Source organism: Accipiter gentilis, chromosome 18 (genome assembly GCF_929443795.1).
Source record: "Accipiter gentilis chromosome 18, bAccGen1.1, whole genome shotgun sequence".
In the NCBI taxonomy this organism is placed as follows: domain Eukaryota; kingdom Metazoa; phylum Chordata; class Aves; order Accipitriformes; family Accipitridae; genus Astur; species Astur gentilis.
This window is the reverse complement of record NC_064897.1, coordinates 17,787,015-17,806,785: the sequence shown is the minus strand read 5'-3', so window position 1 is coordinate 17,806,785 and position 19,771 is coordinate 17,787,015. Positions and strand designations below refer to the sequence as shown.

The 19,771-nt window shown below is 46.1% G+C and overlaps 1 protein-coding gene across 1 annotated transcript in view; it reads left to right on the top strand.

The window, feature by feature from the left end:
• TMTC1 (transmembrane O-mannosyltransferase targeting cadherins 1) overlaps nt 1–18,591 on the top strand; it is a 146,399-nt gene extending 127,808 nt beyond the window's left edge. The window contains exons 13-20 of the mRNA XM_049822158.1: nt 1,318–1,426; nt 6,613–6,715; nt 9,703–9,838; nt 10,629–10,773; nt 11,742–11,879; nt 12,271–12,393; nt 13,476–13,553; nt 14,286–18,591. Coding sequence (XP_049678115.1) covers nt 1,318–1,426; nt 6,613–6,715; nt 9,703–9,838; nt 10,629–10,773; nt 11,742–11,879; nt 12,271–12,393; nt 13,476–13,553; nt 14,286–14,426 — 973 coding nt within the window. The 3' untranslated portion in view covers nt 14,427–18,591. The remainder of the gene's footprint in view (nt 1–1,317; nt 1,427–6,612; nt 6,716–9,702; nt 9,839–10,628; nt 10,774–11,741; nt 11,880–12,270; nt 12,394–13,475; nt 13,554–14,285) is intronic.
• The last annotated feature ends 1,180 nt before the right edge of the window (nt 18,592–19,771 follow it).

Genomic DNA, 19,771 nt, shown 5'->3' with positions numbered 1-19,771 from the left:
TCTAAGGCCAAAGCAGCAAGGTGTTCACATATTTTCTGTGTCCCAGAGCCCTTTGTTTCTTTTTGTAAGCCCTGCTATTCATATTCTTTGTACACCCAACACAAGGAAAATGTTGTTCCAGTCCAGCTAAACATCCTTAGATGTTTGTTCAGGAAACCTTCTCATTTTTCCAAGGAAAGAAATACAGAGCGATACTGGAGAAATTGTAGCTCAAATAAATAAACATCCTTAGATTTTTGTTCAAGAAAACTTTTCCGTTTTCCATGGCAGCAAATGCAGAGCAACACTGGAAAAAGCCTAGCTCGTCAGCGTAGCCATCTCTCAGCTACCTGTCTCATAATCCTTAGGATCTGAAGAACAGACTCCTCTAGCCTAATGATCCACTTGCTAAGGAATTATTTAGAGATCCCAGGCAGATTTAACTTAGTGATATTTTAATTTCAAAGTATTAATTTAACTAAGTCAAAAGTGGATCTATAACAACACTTGCTGTCTAGGAACATGCAAAGAGTCTGCAGGAATTTTTTTAAGGAAATGCAAATGTTTTGGTGTCTCCAAACCTACTGATGTGAGAGCAGGGCTGGTGAGAGCAAATGTCCTGTTGCCAGCTCACCCAGTGTCTCAGTGACATGACTGGGGCCTGACCTCCAGAAGCTGACTGCAAATGCGGTGTTACCCTGACAGCATCCCTTCCTATAGGGCATGTGACTTCCCAAGGACATTGCTGGGAGGGTCTTGTGCAGTACTTCATGCCTGGGGACACTTTTGCTATCTTGTCCTTCATGTATCCTTAATTTCTGATGGGATGAATCGGGCAGAATTTGATGTATTTGCCATAAAGAGAAATATTGAGAGGAGATGTACAGTAGGACTGGAGAATTTTACAAGATCTAGTGGTTATGACTCAACAGACAGAGCATGTGGCCTGTACTGCTTGCCTGATAGCCAAAATAAAATACTTCTTACTCTTCAGTGTGTGGGGTTGAGGAATACTGTTTTGGGGGCGTTTTGTCTTCACTGGGATCATTGCATAGTGCTCAGTATGACAGTCACCAGAATAGCAGACCAAACAGCAGATTCATTAAAGCTGATGTCCTCCCAGCCCCTGAGAATAACATATGGAAACAGCGATGGGCCAAAGAGATGCTGGGTATGCACACTGTGGAGAGGAAGCACGAGTGAATCGTTTCGTCTTTGTTGAAAAGGTCAAGTTGGGAACTTTCACATCTCTTTGAAGTAGTTAATCAGTGGGATGACCTAAACATGTGCTTACAAGAATGTGTCTTTCATTTTTTCCCCTCCTTCCCTGTGCTGCAGGTCCCAAGGGAAGAAGGAGGAAGCTGTAATCTTACTGCGGGACTCCATTAAGTACGGCCCAGAGTTCGCAGATGCTTACTCAAGCCTGGCCTCGCTGCTAGCTGAACAGGTAACGGGCATCACTTGAACTCTCGTGCCTTCTGCATGTGTGCATGCACTGCTGCCGCGGCCGCATCACCTCCTGTGCGTCCCAGCGGAGCACCCTCGCCTTGCACACGTGCGGTGGCAGGCGTGGGTCTGCGGCTGTCTGCAGAGAGCTCTTGGGCTGCTTTAGAGATGACTTTTTCAAGAGGGGAGGCAACTCATTTGCAGTGAGTAATTACACCCACATGATGTGGCTCTGAATTAAATCACTGTTGAAGTTGTGAGTAAATACCCTCTCTGCAGCTCCCCGCGTCTACGGTGAAGTCTTAATCCATTGCACCTTGAATGTTGTGACAGCAGAATAGGCAAGCGCTTCCCCCTCAGACACACACGCCTACACCTTAAGATTTCATAATAAATCACTCCAGAGCTAGGAAATGTCAGAAACCAGGTGGCCTCTGCAGCCCAAATTCTGCCCCTTGCATGCACACATTGGAATACGGCCCTTAATTACTGTGGTAGATGATCACATAGAGGGGCTGCGAAGGCTTGCTAGCTTTATGTTGCTCTTAATGAGCAGCTGTTCAATATTTTATTTAACCTCCTTGTTCAATATGTGCCCCCAGGCCTTATTTACTGCGCACGGCCCAGGCTGCACTCTGGAGGCAGGATTACTCATTTCCTCTCAGGCTTGTTCCCCATGCTCATTACTCAGGGCTCTCCCTACTCTCTGTAGTTAGGTAGTTTATTTCTACAAGGTCCCTGTGAGGTGAAATATTGTCCCCACGGAGAGAAAGGGAAATTGAGGCACAAAAAGCTTGAGTTCAGAAGAAGCCACGAAGCGTGGGTGCCCACGTCGAGACCACCAAGCCCTGCTTTTCTCCGCGCCTGTAGCAGCAGATGAGGGATGCTGTGCTTTGGGCATTGCTCCCACGGGCTGCGGCCACAACCAGTGGCCCCAGTCTGGGGCTATGGGGGTGGGTGAAGAGGTCCTTGTAACTCTACAGCTCCAGCACACCTCTGCAAACCTTTAGAAAACTGATGGGTTTTTTCTCCCCCAAGGTTCAAATCTAACTGTTCCATAGCATGGGGTGCTAAAGCTTTCTTAAAACGTGGCCAAATGCAAATACAGACAAAGGAAAAGGGTGTCATCTTTCACTGTTTTCCGTTAAGCTGGTTAGTGAAATCTCTTTGTAAGGGAAGTGGGTAAATGTCAGCAAAACTACAAGCAGAGGTCTTGTTCTGGTTTAGGCTTCTTTAATGATGTAGGCACTCTGCAAAACTCATGTATGATATATGTGGATTACTGAAAGATGTGCTATTTTATTCTGCCTTTTAAGTGACTTTCAAATATTTGAATATTATCAATATCAGCTGCAGGGACCTAGAAATATAGTGTATAAATTGAAGGAAGAGCCTCGTTGAATGGGAACTGTGTTTTGAATAAGCCTGTCAATGAAGGGTCTCCTGTAAGTGTAGGAAATGAGTCCTCTACAGTAATACCTGGTTTTAATATTAATTGAGATTATTAATTAGAACAATCAATTGTAAGGTCAACAGAGCAATAAAACCATTATAGAGTCCCGAGGCCTTCTGCCCAAAGCAAATGCCATTAGTAAGTCCAGCAATAATTCATCTACTCTTACGTATAGATTGTTCATCTTGTGAATTGAGTAAGTGCTAGGGGAAAAAAGATAGTACAATTTCCTCAGAAAAAGAGCGATTTCCTGCAGGCTTTTAACACCTTCTCATGTTCAGCCACAGCAGATGACTACCTGATCGTGCAGCTCCTGCCTTGCACACCCATCCTAGTGACTGCAGTAGGGGCTGTCCTACGAATAGGTGCTGCTGCCCGTGGCTGTGGGCTGCAGAATCACACCCTAGTGCTGTGTGCTTCCTGGAGGGCTACAGGCAGAAGTTTTGGCATTTTCACACCATGAAAATGGTGGAGATGATGACAGGACCCCATTTTTCGGTTTTGGGTTTTCCTCTTTGTCCAAGCAATAGTGTCCAAAATGGCTAAATGTTACAAACCTGTTTTTCTGTCTACTTGTGGCCCGGAGTCTGTCTCACAGCTATAGGGGTATCTGATGCCAGGCAGTATGCGGTAGGCTACATGGACAGCATCGCTATGGAACTTTGGGGAAGGGAGCACAAACTGATTCCCTCTCGATGGGATGTGATAGAAAGGGGCTGAAGTGCTATAAGTGGCACATTAAAATAACTCGTATGAGGTGACCATGCCCGTGACAACCTGCCACTCCTCCAGCTTTGCACTAAGGCTAAGAAGGGGGAAATGGGTGGACGTGGCTCAGTGAAATGGTGCCGGGATTGCCTTGGTTGGTCCCACACAACGTGTTCCCCCCTATCTTAAAGGCAATGAATCTGAAATAGGGCTTATGGGTTTGTCCTTTCTACAGCCGTAAAAAATGCTCCTAAGAGGAGTGTCTCATGTGCCAAGGAATTAGCCTGTAACTCGATGTAATTGCCCTTTTCTCTCCTTGATAGTTGATTCTGAAGCCAGAGCCGACATGGAAAAAACCACTGCCGCATTGTATAAAACAGTTTGGCTTATTTGTGCCTTTTATAAATGCTTGCCCTTCTTACTGCTCTTTCTGTTTGGTATCGTAACTCGGTCACAATGTATTGTTGTTTTCCTTGTTTTCCATGATCACTGCAGCGGTGCTGATATCAGAAATCAAACATTTTGTTCACTGTTTTCACAACACTCCTGTGACACAGCTTCCCCAGGATTTATTCTGATGCACTTGAGCAGCATCTTCTTCCCAGCTCTTGCAGTTTCATCAGCCATCTCGTGCTAGCTACTTAATGGCTCTTTTCAGGCCCTAGTTTCTGGATTCAAGTGATTTCTCTGTGTGTGTGTGTGTGTGTGTGTGTGTAATAATATCAGCCTACACTAAGAAGAAGAAACTTTTTAACCCACTTAGCTGCAGAGAAGAGCCTACACAGGCATAGCCAGACTGAAAAACCCTGGAGTTCAGCTGAGAGATCCTCTCATGCATAATTTTTTTAATATCATAAAAATCTCATACATTTTTTAAGCCAATCTTCTGAATTTTGTGAGGTTGATTAATGTTTCATGAAGGTCTGGGAGTGGCATTATTAAGTGTTAATGAGAATCAAGCCTTGATGAACTTAGAGCATTTCTCCCAAGAAGAGGAGAGGCTGTGAGGGAGAAAGCTCTGGCACAAAAAGCTGGTCCCACCCTTCCCAGTTTCTGACTGGGCTTAATGCAAACACTTTGTTAGCAAAATCATCCCAGGCTCTGCGCTGAGCCTGAGGCATGCAGGGTCAGGATGTTAGGTGCCAAAAAAGCAATGCAACCATGATAAAAATGCTAAGTGCTCAATATTGGTGAGTGTGAATGTTTTGATGTGGGACACTGCTAATCCAGTTTAACACTGCCCTTCCATGCTTTAAAGACTGGGTTTATGATCAGTAAATAAAATGAAGAAAACTGACATACATGCACACAAAGCCACATTCCTTGGCTGAAAATTAAAGTCAGAGGAAAATAAACTAATACAGAAAGCTTTGAAATATGGTTGTCAGTGTCTCAGTGACACAGATGCTTTCTCAAAAAATTGCTCTTCATTTTAGTCAATTCTGACGATTGCTACACTTTTCCTGACCCCGCAGGATAATGATGTCAAATTCACATAAATATATCCAAAATGTCCAAACTTAAGCACTTCTTAAAAATGTGTTTCTGTGTTTTATCACACACTATCTTTTCTGCTGGCTGACCTTTATCATGTAAATGTGAAAGCACTTAACCATGGCAAACTGTGTGCTTTCATCAAGTCATACTCTTCCAATGCGATTAATTCCAGCTCTCCAGTTCTGAAATAGGAGGTGAGAAAGGAGTCCACACATTTAAGCAGCTACAGAGCAAAAGCTGCTGTCAGGTACACCCTTTAAATCCAGAGAAAGCCCCAGAGGCTCCGGGGTTTGCAGGACTTGAGGAGAGGAGAGTCCATAACTGGGAATGGACCAACCTCTTATTTCAACGTGGATTCAGCTCCCAAGCAGGAGGTCTGCCTTGGTGGCTCCTTGGTGGAGACCCGGGTGGCTGATTTCGCTTGGGAGCATGGTCAGGAGGCTGTGGAGTTTGTTGCTGTAGGGCTGTGCCACTCCACGGAAAGGGAAGAATTGAAAAAAGAGTCTTTGGTGCTGTAGGCTTGCCTGACACTCTTCTGCACCGTGCTCGTCTCTGCTGTTCATGGCCTCCTTCCATAAATACACCTCGCAGCAAAGTTGTGAGGTTAGGGGAGAGAGGAAGACCATGATAACCCATGCTAGCAAGCATGCAGGCAGTGGGCACGCACTGGCTGGCTGGAAGGAAATGGAAACCTTATTAAGTTGCTATTTGATCCAAACAAGACACCTTATTTTCATTTCAGGACCGGGCTGCCTGTAGCTCAGGCCAGATGGAGCCTAGCCAGTGGGATACTTTCTTTAGGCAGGGTGTTCCCAAAGAAAAGATCTGTATTTTCCAGAAATGCTCAGCACCAACAAACCTCCTTGAAATCTGTGCAAAATGTAAGGGCTCACTCTATCTGGGAATTAGCACGGTGGCACGTCCTGTCAATCCCAGTGAGCTCCATCTCATGCGTTGACAATGCCTGGTTTTAATCTGAATCTGTCAGATTTTCCCCACTCTTTCATTGCCCCCCATCCTCCTCCAGCTTTCGTCATCCCCCTGCACGAGCTCCCCGTCCCCCAGCTGTCACATGCCAAGCTTTCATTCCTTGTGTTTTCCCTGCTGCTTAGGGAACAAGCAGCAGAGCTCCAGAGGGGAAAAGTTAGCCATCAAGATGCTCATTAAAGAAATTAAAACATATCAGCTCCCAGATGACAGATATTTCTCAACAGAACCAACATGACCCCTGCTGCTGTGTTTCCCGGCTGGGTGCTTGCTGACGTTGCACAGGAGCCACCTTTTCCAGCTGTTATTTTTGTTTCACAGGTAGCTCCAATTGCACATGTATGGGGGAAAGCTGTCTGAATTGCTCTGGCGTACCAGACAGCAGCTATATCGCATCCATGCCATGGGGTAAAATTTTGGCCTCCTAGAAGGCGGGGTGGGCTGAGCTCACCATGCAGCGAGGGAGTTGTCACAAAATGCAGGTATGCGGCAAATGGTGCTGACACCCTTTCTGCCACAGCTGAGAAATCTCCTCTTTTAAGGAACGGCTTAAAGAAGCAGAGGAAGTCTATAAGGCTGGCATAGAGAATTGTCCAGAGAGCTCCGATCTGCATAACAACTACGGTGTTTTCTTGGTTGATACCGGTAAGTGAGAAGGAGCAAGGGATTTTCCCCCTCTGCCTTACTTGCTTTGATTTTTATTCAGCAATACACATTTAAAAGGGTGTCAAAAGCTTCCAAGGCAAGAGATGTGCCTCCACTGTAGCTTGGAAATAAACATCCCTGTGCTGCTGAGATGGCACAGCGTACTGAAATTTGTAATCAATGCAGGCACTGTGCAGCAATGGCATTCAGCCCGGCTATTTCCTTCAGTGTTTCTCACCATCTTCGGACAGGCAGTTGTCCTATTCAGTTCGAGCTGGGCAGCACCCTGACAATACTGCAGTTTCTCTAGGAAAGCATGGCTACATCAGACCAAATCCCAGGCACATAAGTGGATCGTTAGGGTCTTTGGAGCACTTGCAGCTCTACTCGGTGACAAAGCAGCTCTTTGTAAAGGTTGAGTGCCACCGCTATAAAAACAAACGTGGCTTTTAAACCACAATCATCTGTGAAAACAAAACGTAAGATTCTGTGGGGTGAATTGATTTCTCAGGAGCTCCATAATGACATCCAAAGCCTTTCTTTTCTGGGCTCCTAGCTCCCATCCAACTTCCCTGGACTCTGGTACTTCCTGGCATCCACATAACAACAACAACAAAAAAGCCGCTGTAATTGCTGCCTTTTATTGACAGCTTTATAAGCAAGGCCAAATTTGACAGATGACTAGTGGAAACCAAACTACTGTCTCACCCTGGTCCCTCCAGAACAGAGCTGACACTCAGTGATGAAATATTGTAGGCTTAAAGTGTGTGGTTGCTACCCATCTGCCCCTTCCACAATGTCCCTGGCTCCAGTGTGCTTGGGAAGAAAGGGTGATGGTGTCCGTCAGGCTGCAGCTGGCTGTCCTGCCCCTGAGCAGATGCTCAGCCATTGCTCTTCTGTAGTACCAGTGTGAAATAAATACGAAACCAAAATGAGTATTCGTGATCAAATAAAGGCGTCGTGGCATTAGCGGCAGAGGTTGAGGTTCTGAATTTGTGCCCTGGCAAAATTCACCCTTGCAAATAATAAAAATTCTTCGGTAATTTCACTCTGATGCTGTACTCATCTTTGCTTCCCAACCCAGATAAACTGCCCTATTCCTGCCAAAAATTGTGGTTCAAACGCAGTGCAGTGCACTTTCTATTTTTTTGCACTTACGTGTTCTGCCAAAGTCAAAACTAACTTTTCTGGGTTTACTCCTACACTTCCCTACACACAAACAACAGGAAAAAACCCCCACTGACTTTTGATACTTTGGGCATGATGTGTAAATAACCCTCCTGGAGACACGACAAGGCGTGAAGCAAGTGGCTGGCAGCGAGTCCGTCACAGTCTGCGCTCTTCCCTGGCGGGCACAGGGAGATGCTGTGAAGCACCACGCCGATTAACTTGCAGGGATTTGTGCAACAAGCCTCCGGCAAGTGTCGGCTCTGGGGAGCCGTAACTCCAGGCAGCTCTGCAGTGGTCACAGACACTCCATGTGTCTCCCTTAACAACGCACATTACCCCTGTGTGTTGAGCAGGGGAGGCACTGGCTGACTTACGGACAGAGGTGCATGGCCAGCTGCTTCCCGGGATGTTTTGTAGATAGGATTTTCAAAAACATCTGCCTGCTCAGTGGTGGGAGAAGGTCGAGGCTGCTGCTGGATGTTTTGGAAAAGTCCTACCCTGAACTATATGTCGTTGGCCTTGGATGAATCTTAAGTGCTTCTAAATCTCCCTACAGATGTCCTTCCTCTCTCCTGTAAGGGAGACGGCAGGAAACGTCAGTGTTACTTTTATGTTGCATAGCTAGTCTCAGGAAAGCCAAACTAGATCTGAAAAGCTATGAAAATAAAATTCCCACGGCAGCATATGTTCAGTGCCCCAACATACGCAGGCTGTTTTCAAGTTCTGCTTTCCAGCTAGAAATGGAATTAAATACATTGTGAAGTGATTTGGCTTAAAAAATGCCAATACTCAAAAGCTTTGTTGGTGGACAAAGCCCTGTGATATCGGTTTTCATCAGAAGATTACCTGGTCTAGAGTGTGCAAACCAGTTAAACGAGCACTGAGGTTAAAAATACGATATTCGCATTGCTGAAATGCTGGAACGGGTAGTCAGCAGGCCCTGCCTGAGGAGAGCACTGCACGATCCTTCTGGAGGAAAGCCATTATTTAGATAAAGAAAAATACACGATTTAGGCTATCGGTCTGGCACCTTTCTTTTTTTTGCAAGGTGTTGTATTTTGTTGTGGTGCTCGGTGATGTCATGGACTGCGGGACCTTGCACCGGTAGACGTTTTCGCACAGCGAAGCAGTGCCACCCAATGGCTCCTCTGCAACGCAGAGATGGTGCCTGCGTGCTCCAAAATAGGCACCTGGACACCTGGTCTTCTGGGATTTCTTGCCCCGAGGTGGGAATCAGCTGGTCACTGGCAGCTACTCCCAGTGCTGTTGAGCAATGCAGAGGCTGAGCAGGGCCAGCGCACCAGACAGAGGGAATAGTCTCTGTTTTGGAAAGAGCCGGAAACTATTTGCGGCTCTGGTGGGGTTATGGGGAATACTGGGTGGCTTGTGTCTCCGTTGCCCATCTCTCCGGTGGGCCAGGGTGGAAGGATGCTCTCCCAGGAGGTGGGACACGTGCCCCAGCCCCCTCTCTGGGGTGGGCTCTGGCCTTAGCATGGGGGGTGCATCCTCCCACAGCATGAGGGGAGGGTGCTTTCAGTCAGGAGTCTTCTTCTGGTGACTGTACCCTCGACTTGCAAAAACCCACCCCTAGAAAATCTATTTCTCAGGATCATCTCTGAATATGGGAGCCTAAGCCTTAATTGGGACAGCACTTTTCCTTACACTTAATCCCTCGAAAGGCTGAGGCAGAATTTCTTTCTCAAAATGGCTCCCACGCACAGAGCAATAGCTGAAAGAAAACCCAGAGCATTACTGCGTGCTGAGTTTACAACAGGATTTTTCTGAGGCACCGGTTTAACAGTTGTTCTCCTCTCCAGGGGCTCCCGAGCGAGCCGTGTCCCACTACAGGCAGGCCATCCACCTGAGCCCCGCTCACCACGTGGCCATGGTGAACCTGGGCAGGCTTCACCGCTCCCTGGGACAGAACAAAGAGGCCGAAGTGTGGTACAAGCGGTAAGAATTTGAGATGGGAGACAGAGGTTTCCCTCCTCCCCGTGTATGGCCTGTCTCTGATATGTGAATCTGTCAGCACATGTTTGGGTTTCCTCCCCTTCCTTCTCCATCTTTTTGAAATTGGGTTTACCTTTGCTTATTTGGCTATTTTTCAGGAGTGCTTGGACAGGCAGCACAGGCTCAGGCAGCGTTGACTTCCCTGGACTGTTCCGAAGCCCCCAGGATGGACGCTTTTGGCTGGGGGATGCTCTTAACAACAAAAAGTCAGAGGTTTCTTGGTGGTGTAAGCAGGTTGTTGGCACGACTCCCACCCTGCTCAAAGCCGGTCTGTGGGTGCTGCACCAGTAACAGCCATAACTGCTGCGCAGCCCAGCACCAAAACCTCGGCACCATGAGGAACCCCGACCCTTCCCAGCCATGTGCCAGCAGGCAGGCTCTGACTCCCAGTATGCAGCAGGGTGGACTGGTGTGGGAGATTTTTGCCTCCTTTTCGGCATCCTGATTTGTGTTTATGCTCCCTGGGCTCTGCCACCCTCAGCCATTCCCACCCCTGCTGCATGCTCGGATGTACTTTGAAGGTGGCCCTCTCCCCTTCACAGGTAGCCAGAGGGATTGCTGCTGTGGGCATGCTCGTCCCTCCCTGGGACTTCAAATCTGTGCTCCCCAGGGTGGGATGAACATGCCATGCAGGGCGCAGAGCTTCGCTGCTCCATCCCAGCACAAGCCACGCTTTGCTTTTCTGCTTTGATCCCCCCACCACCTGAAAGCATCTCTTTTTCCTGAATTCCAGGGCACTGAAGGTATCCCGGAAGGCTGAAATCCTGTCCCCGCTGGGGGCTCTGTATTACAACACGGGGCGGTATGAAGAAGCGTTGCAGATTTACAGGGAAGCGGCATCACTGCAGCCTTCAAACAAAGAGATCCGACTGGCGCTGGTGAGTGTGGGGCGAGCTTGGCCAGGGCAGGGCCACAAAAGTGGAGCAGCATGGCTGTGTTAGTGTGAATGTTGCCCAAGGCTCAGAGCTTGGTTCCACCTCCATGCCGGCCATCCAGCGACCACCTCTCCTGTCTTTTTTGTTTCCTGGTCACCCATCCCAACCTCAGACCAATGTCTCAGCCACTGCCTTTCCAGTTGAGCAGACTTGTGTCCTGCTTTTAGCTGGGATAGAGTTAATGTTCTTTCTAGTAGCTGGTAGAGTGCTGTGTTTATTTAGTAGAAGAATGTTGATAACACACTGGTGTTTTCAGTTGTTGCTAAGCAGTGTTTAGACTAAGTCAAGAATTTTTCAGCTTCTCATGCCCAGCCAGCGAGAAGGCTGGAGGGGCAGAAGAAGTTGGGAGGGGACACAGCCAGGGCGCCTGACCCAAACTGGCCAAAGGGGTATTCCGTACCATGTGACGTCATGCCCAGTATACAAACTGGGGGGGGAGTTGGCTGGGGCAGGGATCGCTGCTCAGGAACTAACTGGGCATCGGTCAGTGAGTGGTGAGCAATTGCATTGTACATCACTTGTATATTCCAATCCTTTTATTATTATTGTCATTTTATTATTGTTATTATTATCGTTATTAGTTTCTTCCTTTCTGTTCTATTAAACTGTTCTTAACCCACAACTTTTACCTTCTTTTTCCAATTCTTTCCCCCACCCCACTGAGGAGGGAGCGAAGTGAGTGAGCAGCTAGTGCTTAGTTTGCTGGCTGGGGTTAAACCATGACAACTTGGCATAGAGGAAATCTGACCTGCTTGCTAGGAAGGGTCAGTCCTTCCACCTTTCCTTGAGGTGCCTCTTAACACCACCAGCAGGAGAAGCAGGAGCCCAGCACCAGCCGCTGCATGCAGCATCGTGTATTAAGAAGGGCTGAGCTTTTTAAGATCATAACTCTTTATCATGTGGCTCCGTAGGCTCAGGTTTTAGCAATGATGGGGAGGACGAAGGAAGCTGAAAAGATGACAAACCATATACTCAGCGAGGATGTGGAGTGTCTGGAGTGCTATCGCCTTCTGTCAGCCATCTACAGCAAGCAGGAGCACTATGCCAAGGTAGCGTGGCTGCAGGGTACCCGTGTCTCGAGAGCTTACACACAGAGTTCAGGTTGAATTTTACACTCTGTCTCTCCAGAGACATGTCACATGCCTTAGCACACATCCAATAGATTTATTTTTTCACTAAAGCCTTCTGTTTATCTAGGTACTGGAACTGAAGATAAGCAGTGTGGTTTTCTTACCATTCACTGCTCCTGTTGCTGTCAGCCCCATTGCCCATCAGCCACAGGCACCTAAAAAAACCACTCATTTCCACATGTGTTAACAGTGTGGGGCAAAGGGAGGGAGGAAGATGACTCTTATGCTGGGAGGGCCTAGTGGTGAGGAGAGTGTGAGAAGTGGAAAGGCACAGAATACAGTAACACAATGTCCTCTTGCTTTTTCACAGGCACTTGAAGCTATAGAGAAAGCTCTTCAGCTAAAACCAAAGGATCCAAAAGTCATATCAGAGCTCTTTTTCACTAAAGGAAACCAGCTAAGAGAACAGAATCTCCTTGACAAAGCTTTTGAGGTATGACTGCTCTAAGCCCTATGGATAGTTTTCTCGGTTAAAAGCTAAGAGTTAGGTCATTGCATCTCATACTCCCTGGTGCATTCACCCGGGCTGTTGGCCTTGGGAACTCAGCAGTTCACCAGTGGTACAGCTAAAGCTACAGGGCAGCTAACTTTGCCAGACTTAGTTGCAACTTTTTTCTCATTCCTGTGGGGAAATACAGCTCCCTGCTCTGAGAGGTTAAGTACAGAGTCATGGTGGGATTATGGAGGAGCCTAAGCCTTTTCTCATTGACCAGACCTGTGGTCCGTCCAGCCCCAGCCCCTCTTGCTGGCAATGGCCAACTGCAGCTGGCTCAGCTGGAAGCTTGGGGACTTGTGAGAGCCCACCATGTTGTTATATCTCACCTCATTACCTAACAGCTGAGAGACTGGCTTCTTCTGCAGACCAGAGGTTTGATAGCTCAGAAATTATGTTAGCATTAAATAATAGCACAGAATATTATTGGGATGGTTCTGAATACTCTCAGTATCCTTAGAGATGTCTAATCCTGATTTGAATCCTCTCCTGTTGTGACACCATAAAAACGGTGCTGTTTGACAGACTCCAGAAGGTCCCTGTTGCTACTTCTCCCATGCACAGTGGCAGAAGCAGTGGGGCAGGATAGCGCTGTCCTTGTGAAACCGCCAGGCAAGTGGCTGTACCATCATCTGCTGCCAGCTCCAAATTAAAGCCTTGCAGATAAGGAGCATCACAGCCCACACATGGCTTGTGGTTGGCAGGCACCTGCCCAAGGAGACGACCCTGACATGCAGGAGACCCCAGCGGTGCAGGGTGGCTGGGAGAGGGTCGCAGGGTTTGGTGTGGCTCCTCATATGGTGCTGTGGGCAGGGAAAAGCTGCAAGATGAGCTCAGTGGTACATTATGTTGCCTCTTCCGCAAAGAAACTGAAATTCAGCTTGTGCATTGTACATGAGAATTTGAAATCGTATTTTAAATGGATTCAGAAGGAGAGAAAACTTCGTTTCTCTTTCTCCTCCAGCACTGGTTTTGTTTGAAGAGTCAGACTCTTAACCTAAAAATGTTTCATGTTTATATAGAGCTATAAACGGGCTGTGGAGCTCAACCCAGACCAAGCACAGGCCTGGATGAATATGGGAGGCATTGAGCACATCAAGGTATGACAATTTTGCTTTTCCTTAAGCTGTCAAGTGCAGGACAGAAAGCTAAATTTGTTTCAGATTGCCAAGAGCTGCATGTTTGTGAACAGTGAGCGTCCCCAGGATATTTTATCCAAGAAGAAGGAAAGTCTGTCCACCCCAACTAGAATTTCCCAACCAGTTTGCTTGGGAATATTTATCCTGTAATGTAAAACTCCTATTTTAAGAGGGCAGGCTGCAAAGAACAACCTGCCCATCTCTAGAGTTTTCCTGCTTCAATTGTTGACCTACCCTAGAAAAATGTCACCGTGAGTCGACTTTTAAGATTCCTCTCTACCTAATTAAATTAATAAAGATGTCTAATGCAGAATACTGGCATGAAATTATGGAAATAGACAGCCTGCCCTGTGGTTGCTTATCTTTTTGAATACTTTAGCATATCATTATGATTTGGGTCTTAAGAAGTCACATTGTCTGATATCCTTAAGCTATCCCATCGCTGAGTAAAATTAACTCTTCTGGTACAACGTAATGGAAAAATGTAAATCTACTTCTTGCCACGTGTGTTTGATCAAATTTAGGCTAACGGCACTCAGTGATCCATTTCATAATGAGGAAGTATTCCTGTTACCTAACAATATTAAGTTTTATAAACTCCTTCCTTTGTATTACGGTCTTCCCTGTTCCCAAGGAATGAACTTTCTATGCCAGGGAATGCGAATGAGATCCTTTCACTCATTTTCTTTGTAGGGGAGCTACATCACTGCCCGTGGCTACTATGAGAAAGCCTTACAGCTGGTTCCGAACAGCAAGTTGCTGAAGGAGAATCTGGCCAAGCTGGATCGCTTGGAGAAACGGTTTCAGGAAGTCCAGGAGAAAGACCAAACATAGCATTGAGTCACCAGTGGAAAGAAACTCATGCCCCTTGGAGAAGAGTGGAAGCCTATTGCTCAAAGTGATGCTGAAGGAACTTTGATAGGACTCACTCAGAATTACGGAAGGCAAATTTTGAATGCATGCTTATGTTTGACCAAAGTTACAGGAGACACTTGGCTTCTGTGGGACATGCTGGAGAATGAATGAAAACCTTCCTTTAATCAAGATTTATGTTTAGGCTGAACCCATTTTAATCACACCGGGAGTGTGGGTGGGACATGTACCTTCAATATCTTGGTTATCACTGGGGAAGCCATGGAGACAAAGCACGCATCCAATGCAGCAGGGGTGAAGTAGAACCTCATGTTACTCAACACAGGCTCACCTTGTCCACGTGAAGTACCACTGATGGGCTTCATTGCAAGTGCTGCCAGGTCCTTCTGAGCCAGGAAAGATCGTCATAATGGTCACATAGAAGGGTTTCAAGGGGTTAATGCTGAGGAAGTGGTGGCCACTTCTACAGCTCTAAATGTGACTTGAAAATTATTCTAAAGAAAGGGAAAATGATATCTGAATATCACCCTAGAAGGATGATTCTACAAGTAGGACAAATGATCCTCACCTGAATGTTTTACTCATAAGATAGTAATTTTATAGTAATTCAGATTCATGATGTCAGTATTGTCAAATATCATATGGCTTTACCCTTTGCCCTCTCCCTCCAGGCCAAATAATTATTACTCTGAAAACAATGGAAGCATCCAAAGGCAATGGGAAACTCTAGGATTACTTGTCCTCCTGTCCAGTCCCCAGTAAAAAAACCCAAACAACCGATCTGATCAATATAGGAGGTAAAGTAAAGCCACAGAGAAATTAGGGAAGATTTCCTAGCCTGGAAAGGTACTAAGGAGGCTTTTTTATGGGTGTGCAGGGACAAAGCCCGTTTATCAAGGTGATAACACTGATAAAACACTTTGTCAAAGTGTTCTCACCCCCTCCCCCAAAAGATACAGAAAATGACTTATAGCTGATCAGTCATAAATCTATATTTTTAAATACTGAAGTGGGAAAACAAATTCTTTTCAGAATTGGGGCTTTTATTTTTGAGCTTTATTTATTTAACTTATAATAATCAAATAATTAATATATTTTCTCTGTTTTATATGAATTGGGCAGTATCCTTCACAGCTGGCCACATGGCTGGGCGTTGTGACTTGTATTTTCTGAAGTTAGAAAAATGCAGTACCACCGAGGCGTGCTTGAATAACTCTCCCTAATGATTTTTCTAAAGCATATGGCTGCAGAGCACATTGGACCATACTGTCACTGCAATAACAGCACTTCTGCTGCTTCCACCAGGGTTTGTACCAGTTCATAGAGAGCGTTAGTGGGATTGTGCTTGGTGACACCGCTGTTGGGCTTGGACATCGGGGTAGCTCATTAGTTTGTTCCTCTTGCAGCAGGAAACTGCCGTAAAAGTTGTTATATATGAGCTTGATTGTGGCCAGTCCCTGCAGAAGAGCAGCCAAGGAAGGGTTTGGCATTATTAGTAAAGGACAGTTCAGATTAGGTATGCGATGCCTTGGTACATATCTGTCAGGAAAAGCCTGTGTGGCAGCGAACCACGTGGCGCCCAGGTTTAGCTGGTGCTGGCCATGGCACCTCAGCAAGCTCCAAATTCGCTCAGCGTGACGGGACAGCTGTGCACTGGTGGCTCTGCTGGCTTCATTTTAAAAGCTCGGTGTCTAGCTGCTACTGATGTTCAGATTACAGACAAATGATTAACATGACTCCAACTGCATTTGGAGCTCAGAGGGAGTCCAGACTGGTGTAGATGTCTGCCCTGCCAGGGCTTGTGGACCTGCTAGAGCCATGAATGAGCACCCACCGCGATGGGGCTGGACATGGGAGGTACTGGTCCCCACTGGCCAAGAAGACCAGCCAGTGCGCACAGCTGGGCAAAGAGGAAGAGAGCATCAGGGGGAGAAGGTGGTGACACACGTTTCTAGGGTCTCTCCCTTAGAACCAGCTTCCCAAGGGAGCAGCTGGGACCAAAGTAAGTAAGTCTTTTGCTGGTGAATTTTCCCTTCTGCCCCAGCCCAAGCAGCCTACTTTGCTTTGCGGCGCCGAGGGCAGGTTTGAGGTCCTAGGGCTGGATCAGCAACCCTTGTCTTCTCACATGACTCTTGTGGTTGTAGACTTGCTGACCTGACGTTTCTGCAGGTCCCCAGTGCAGGTGCTCTGCTGGATGCCATGCACGGAGTAGCTTTGCACAGCCCTGGCACTGCCAGGATGGCCGGGAGGAGATGGGGTTGCACCAGCAGAGTCCTGTGGGATGGGGAAACCAAAGCTTAAATGGCCTCTGAGAGCAGTCGGTTCCCCACCGTGCATTGCACAGTTCTAGATGGTTCGTTACTGGGGGATTCAGAGGTATCTGGACCATAAAGCTCGCTGCCTCTCCCCAGGGTGAGCCTGCCTTTGGGGCAGCTTCACCAAAGCCCCGTGTGCCCCAGCTGGCTGCCTGCCTGCGGTACTGCCGCGGGGCGGCGAGTTTGGGGGCTGCCAGGGCTGGGTTTGGTGCAGCCCCTGACAGCGGTGCCATGCTAAGCCTCCCGTGGAGGAGGCATCTGCTGGATGCTCTGACAGCCGAAGCGTGGGGGATAGGGGTGGGGGGGAGATACGTCTCATTAAAAACATGTATCAGCTATAAACTTTGCCTCATAAAGATATATTAAATAAATACTATATATTCTACAAGCCCCACAGCAGTGTGGCTTGCAATTGTGGCCAATGAAACATATTTTTTCAAATATAGAAGAAGTTGTATTTTTTATAGCAATGCTTTGTGAGGGGAAAGACTTGGTTTTGTGTTTTTAACTTTGGCTGAGAGACCTGGTAGAAATTATTGTCTTGTTTTTGTCCTAGAACCTGATCAAAGCCATCTTGACCTCCTAAAACTGGTGCACGTGTAAAAGTATAACATAGCTTTGGGTACCCCCCCCCCCCCGCCCCCAGATCCTGGAGAAAGATTACCATTTTTGCAACACTGTCTTACTTGCAGAATAATGTAGAACGATGAGACCATCCTCCCCGTGAGGGAGGTGGTTTGGTTGGAAGGCATGGCGTATGTTCATCCGCTTGCCTGAATTAGGCAGGTGATGTATCCACAGAGTTTAATCCCAGTTGAACCGGATTACATTTATATGCCAGAAGGCCAACTCTCCACATTTTGGAGCTGGGTTTATGGTAGTTATGGAGAGAGGAGGGCTTGGTATTGAGCCCTGCTTTTCTGAACCAGCACTTTATACCCCATCTATGCAGATGACGGTCTGCAAACTGGCAGCATATTTGGAGAACGATTCAGACCATGAGATACCAAAGCAGTTAAACCTTTGTGAAGTTTTGGGCTGACTCTCTGTCTCTTTGGCATCCATGCTGAAACGCTGTGTTTGTCCAGGACATTAATCTTGTGAAAGGTTTATTGCAGGCAAAGAAGAATGGATTATGATACTAAATGGGTTACCTCCACCCAAATGGAATGCTACTGTGGAAGATAAATTGAGCGACTTACCTTGTGATAAACTGGATATTATCTTAATTAATCATAGGAAATGTCCTCTTCCTCTAGCATTGCGCAGCTTCTAAAATAATGAGTTATAAATACATTGTTTTCTGCCAACTCCAGTGCTCAGCATGGTTAGCAGAGATTAAAAATTAATAAATGGCCGAAGCTCTACCTGGTGGGGGAAGGTTCACTCTCTCTGCAAGTTGCATTGGCTAAACCTCAGTGCTCACCAATATTAAAGTGGAGAATTAATAGAACGCTGGTTAGACAGGAGTCTCATGTACTCACTGTGCATTTTAATCCTAAATGAAAAGCATAATAATTGTGTTGCTTTTTCCTTTCCACATGAATAATATTTTCAGCTGATGGATTTTGTTTTATTTTATTGCTTATTTAAAGTCCATCATTCTTTGCTTTCCTTCCTTTTCCATCCCCTGGGATAAATGATGCAGTGGGGGGCATTTTCTCTCTCTCATAGACTCCTTGGACTAGCTTTTCCTACAAATGTGCAGGCAGCTTGTTTTGGCCAAACAGTAAGTGAATGCAGCAGTGCAAATGGCCTTCATTCCAGAGATCTTGACAAGGACGGGGTGTGTGCATGCATGCACATGGGTGGAAGAAATCTAAGTAAAAAAAAATCCAGAGTAAAGACCCTAACTTGCAGGGGAGGCTGGACACCCCTAAAATTATCTAAAAACTATGAAAGCTTCTCAACAGGTACAGAAACCAGGCCAGATGTGGTGTACAATACTTGGTGAAAGAAGATAATTGTCATTCTGATTTTGATAATTAGGCAATTTAAAGTATAGTTGTATGATCTTTTGCCCCATTTGTCCTCCAGCTTGGTGAAACAGTTGGTATATGCTTAAGTCTCCTCAATCTGTATGTGATTAAGTTGACCAAGTGCTCAATTTCTATCTTCCATATATGCAATTATGCACAATCTTTGGAAAAAAATTAGCCCTTAGAGGTTTTTTTCCCCCAGCCTTCAGTCTCTTGCAGCAATTTCAAAATGCACTGTTTCGCTTTCATGTACATTTGAACCCAGCAGAAAAAAAAAAAAAAAAAAAAAGAAAAAAAGGAAAAAAAAGCGCTTGGCATACACTAGTGTTTCAATGTGGCAAAGTTGCTTCAGGTAATCTCGATAACTTTGTGCAAAAGTTCATTGCCATGTTTGTACTGACTTGCTGAAAATCTTTTTCTTCTGGAAAATACCCCCGGTGGTATCCTCTGTAAAAGTTATGGCTTCTACAACTGTATTACTGTAGAAATCTCTGCCTGAAGTGGATGTCACGCTGCGTGTTCCTCTCATGCGGGAGCTGTTTGCATTGCCTGTTGTTCATATGGTTCTTATTTCTGTATCTTTTTTTTTTTAATCAGTTGTGCATATCTTTTTTAAAAAAAAAAAAACAAGAAAACAGCCTGTGGATTAGAAATCTTTTACAAATAAATTCACACTTAGCAGCAGCTGGATGTATGTCAGTGGTACAGGAATTTGCAAAGTCTTTGCTTTTTTCACTGTGGGATTTATGGCTAGATTTCACATAAAGGAGTTATGCTCGAAGTCTTTGCAAAAGAAAATGTATGTAAATGTCTATTTTATATAAAAAGTAAGAAAAGTAAGTGTAGTGTCTGGTTTTGTTCTCTTGGCTATGGAGTCAGTCTGTTCGTTAGGACCAACCGTGAACAAGTTCTTGGGGAGGTGGAAGGGCCAAAGTTTCTTACTCCACTTGACTTACATTTTACTGTCCAAGGAGTCCCAGTGATTGCTCATGTAGGAGCAACTATGCAGCAC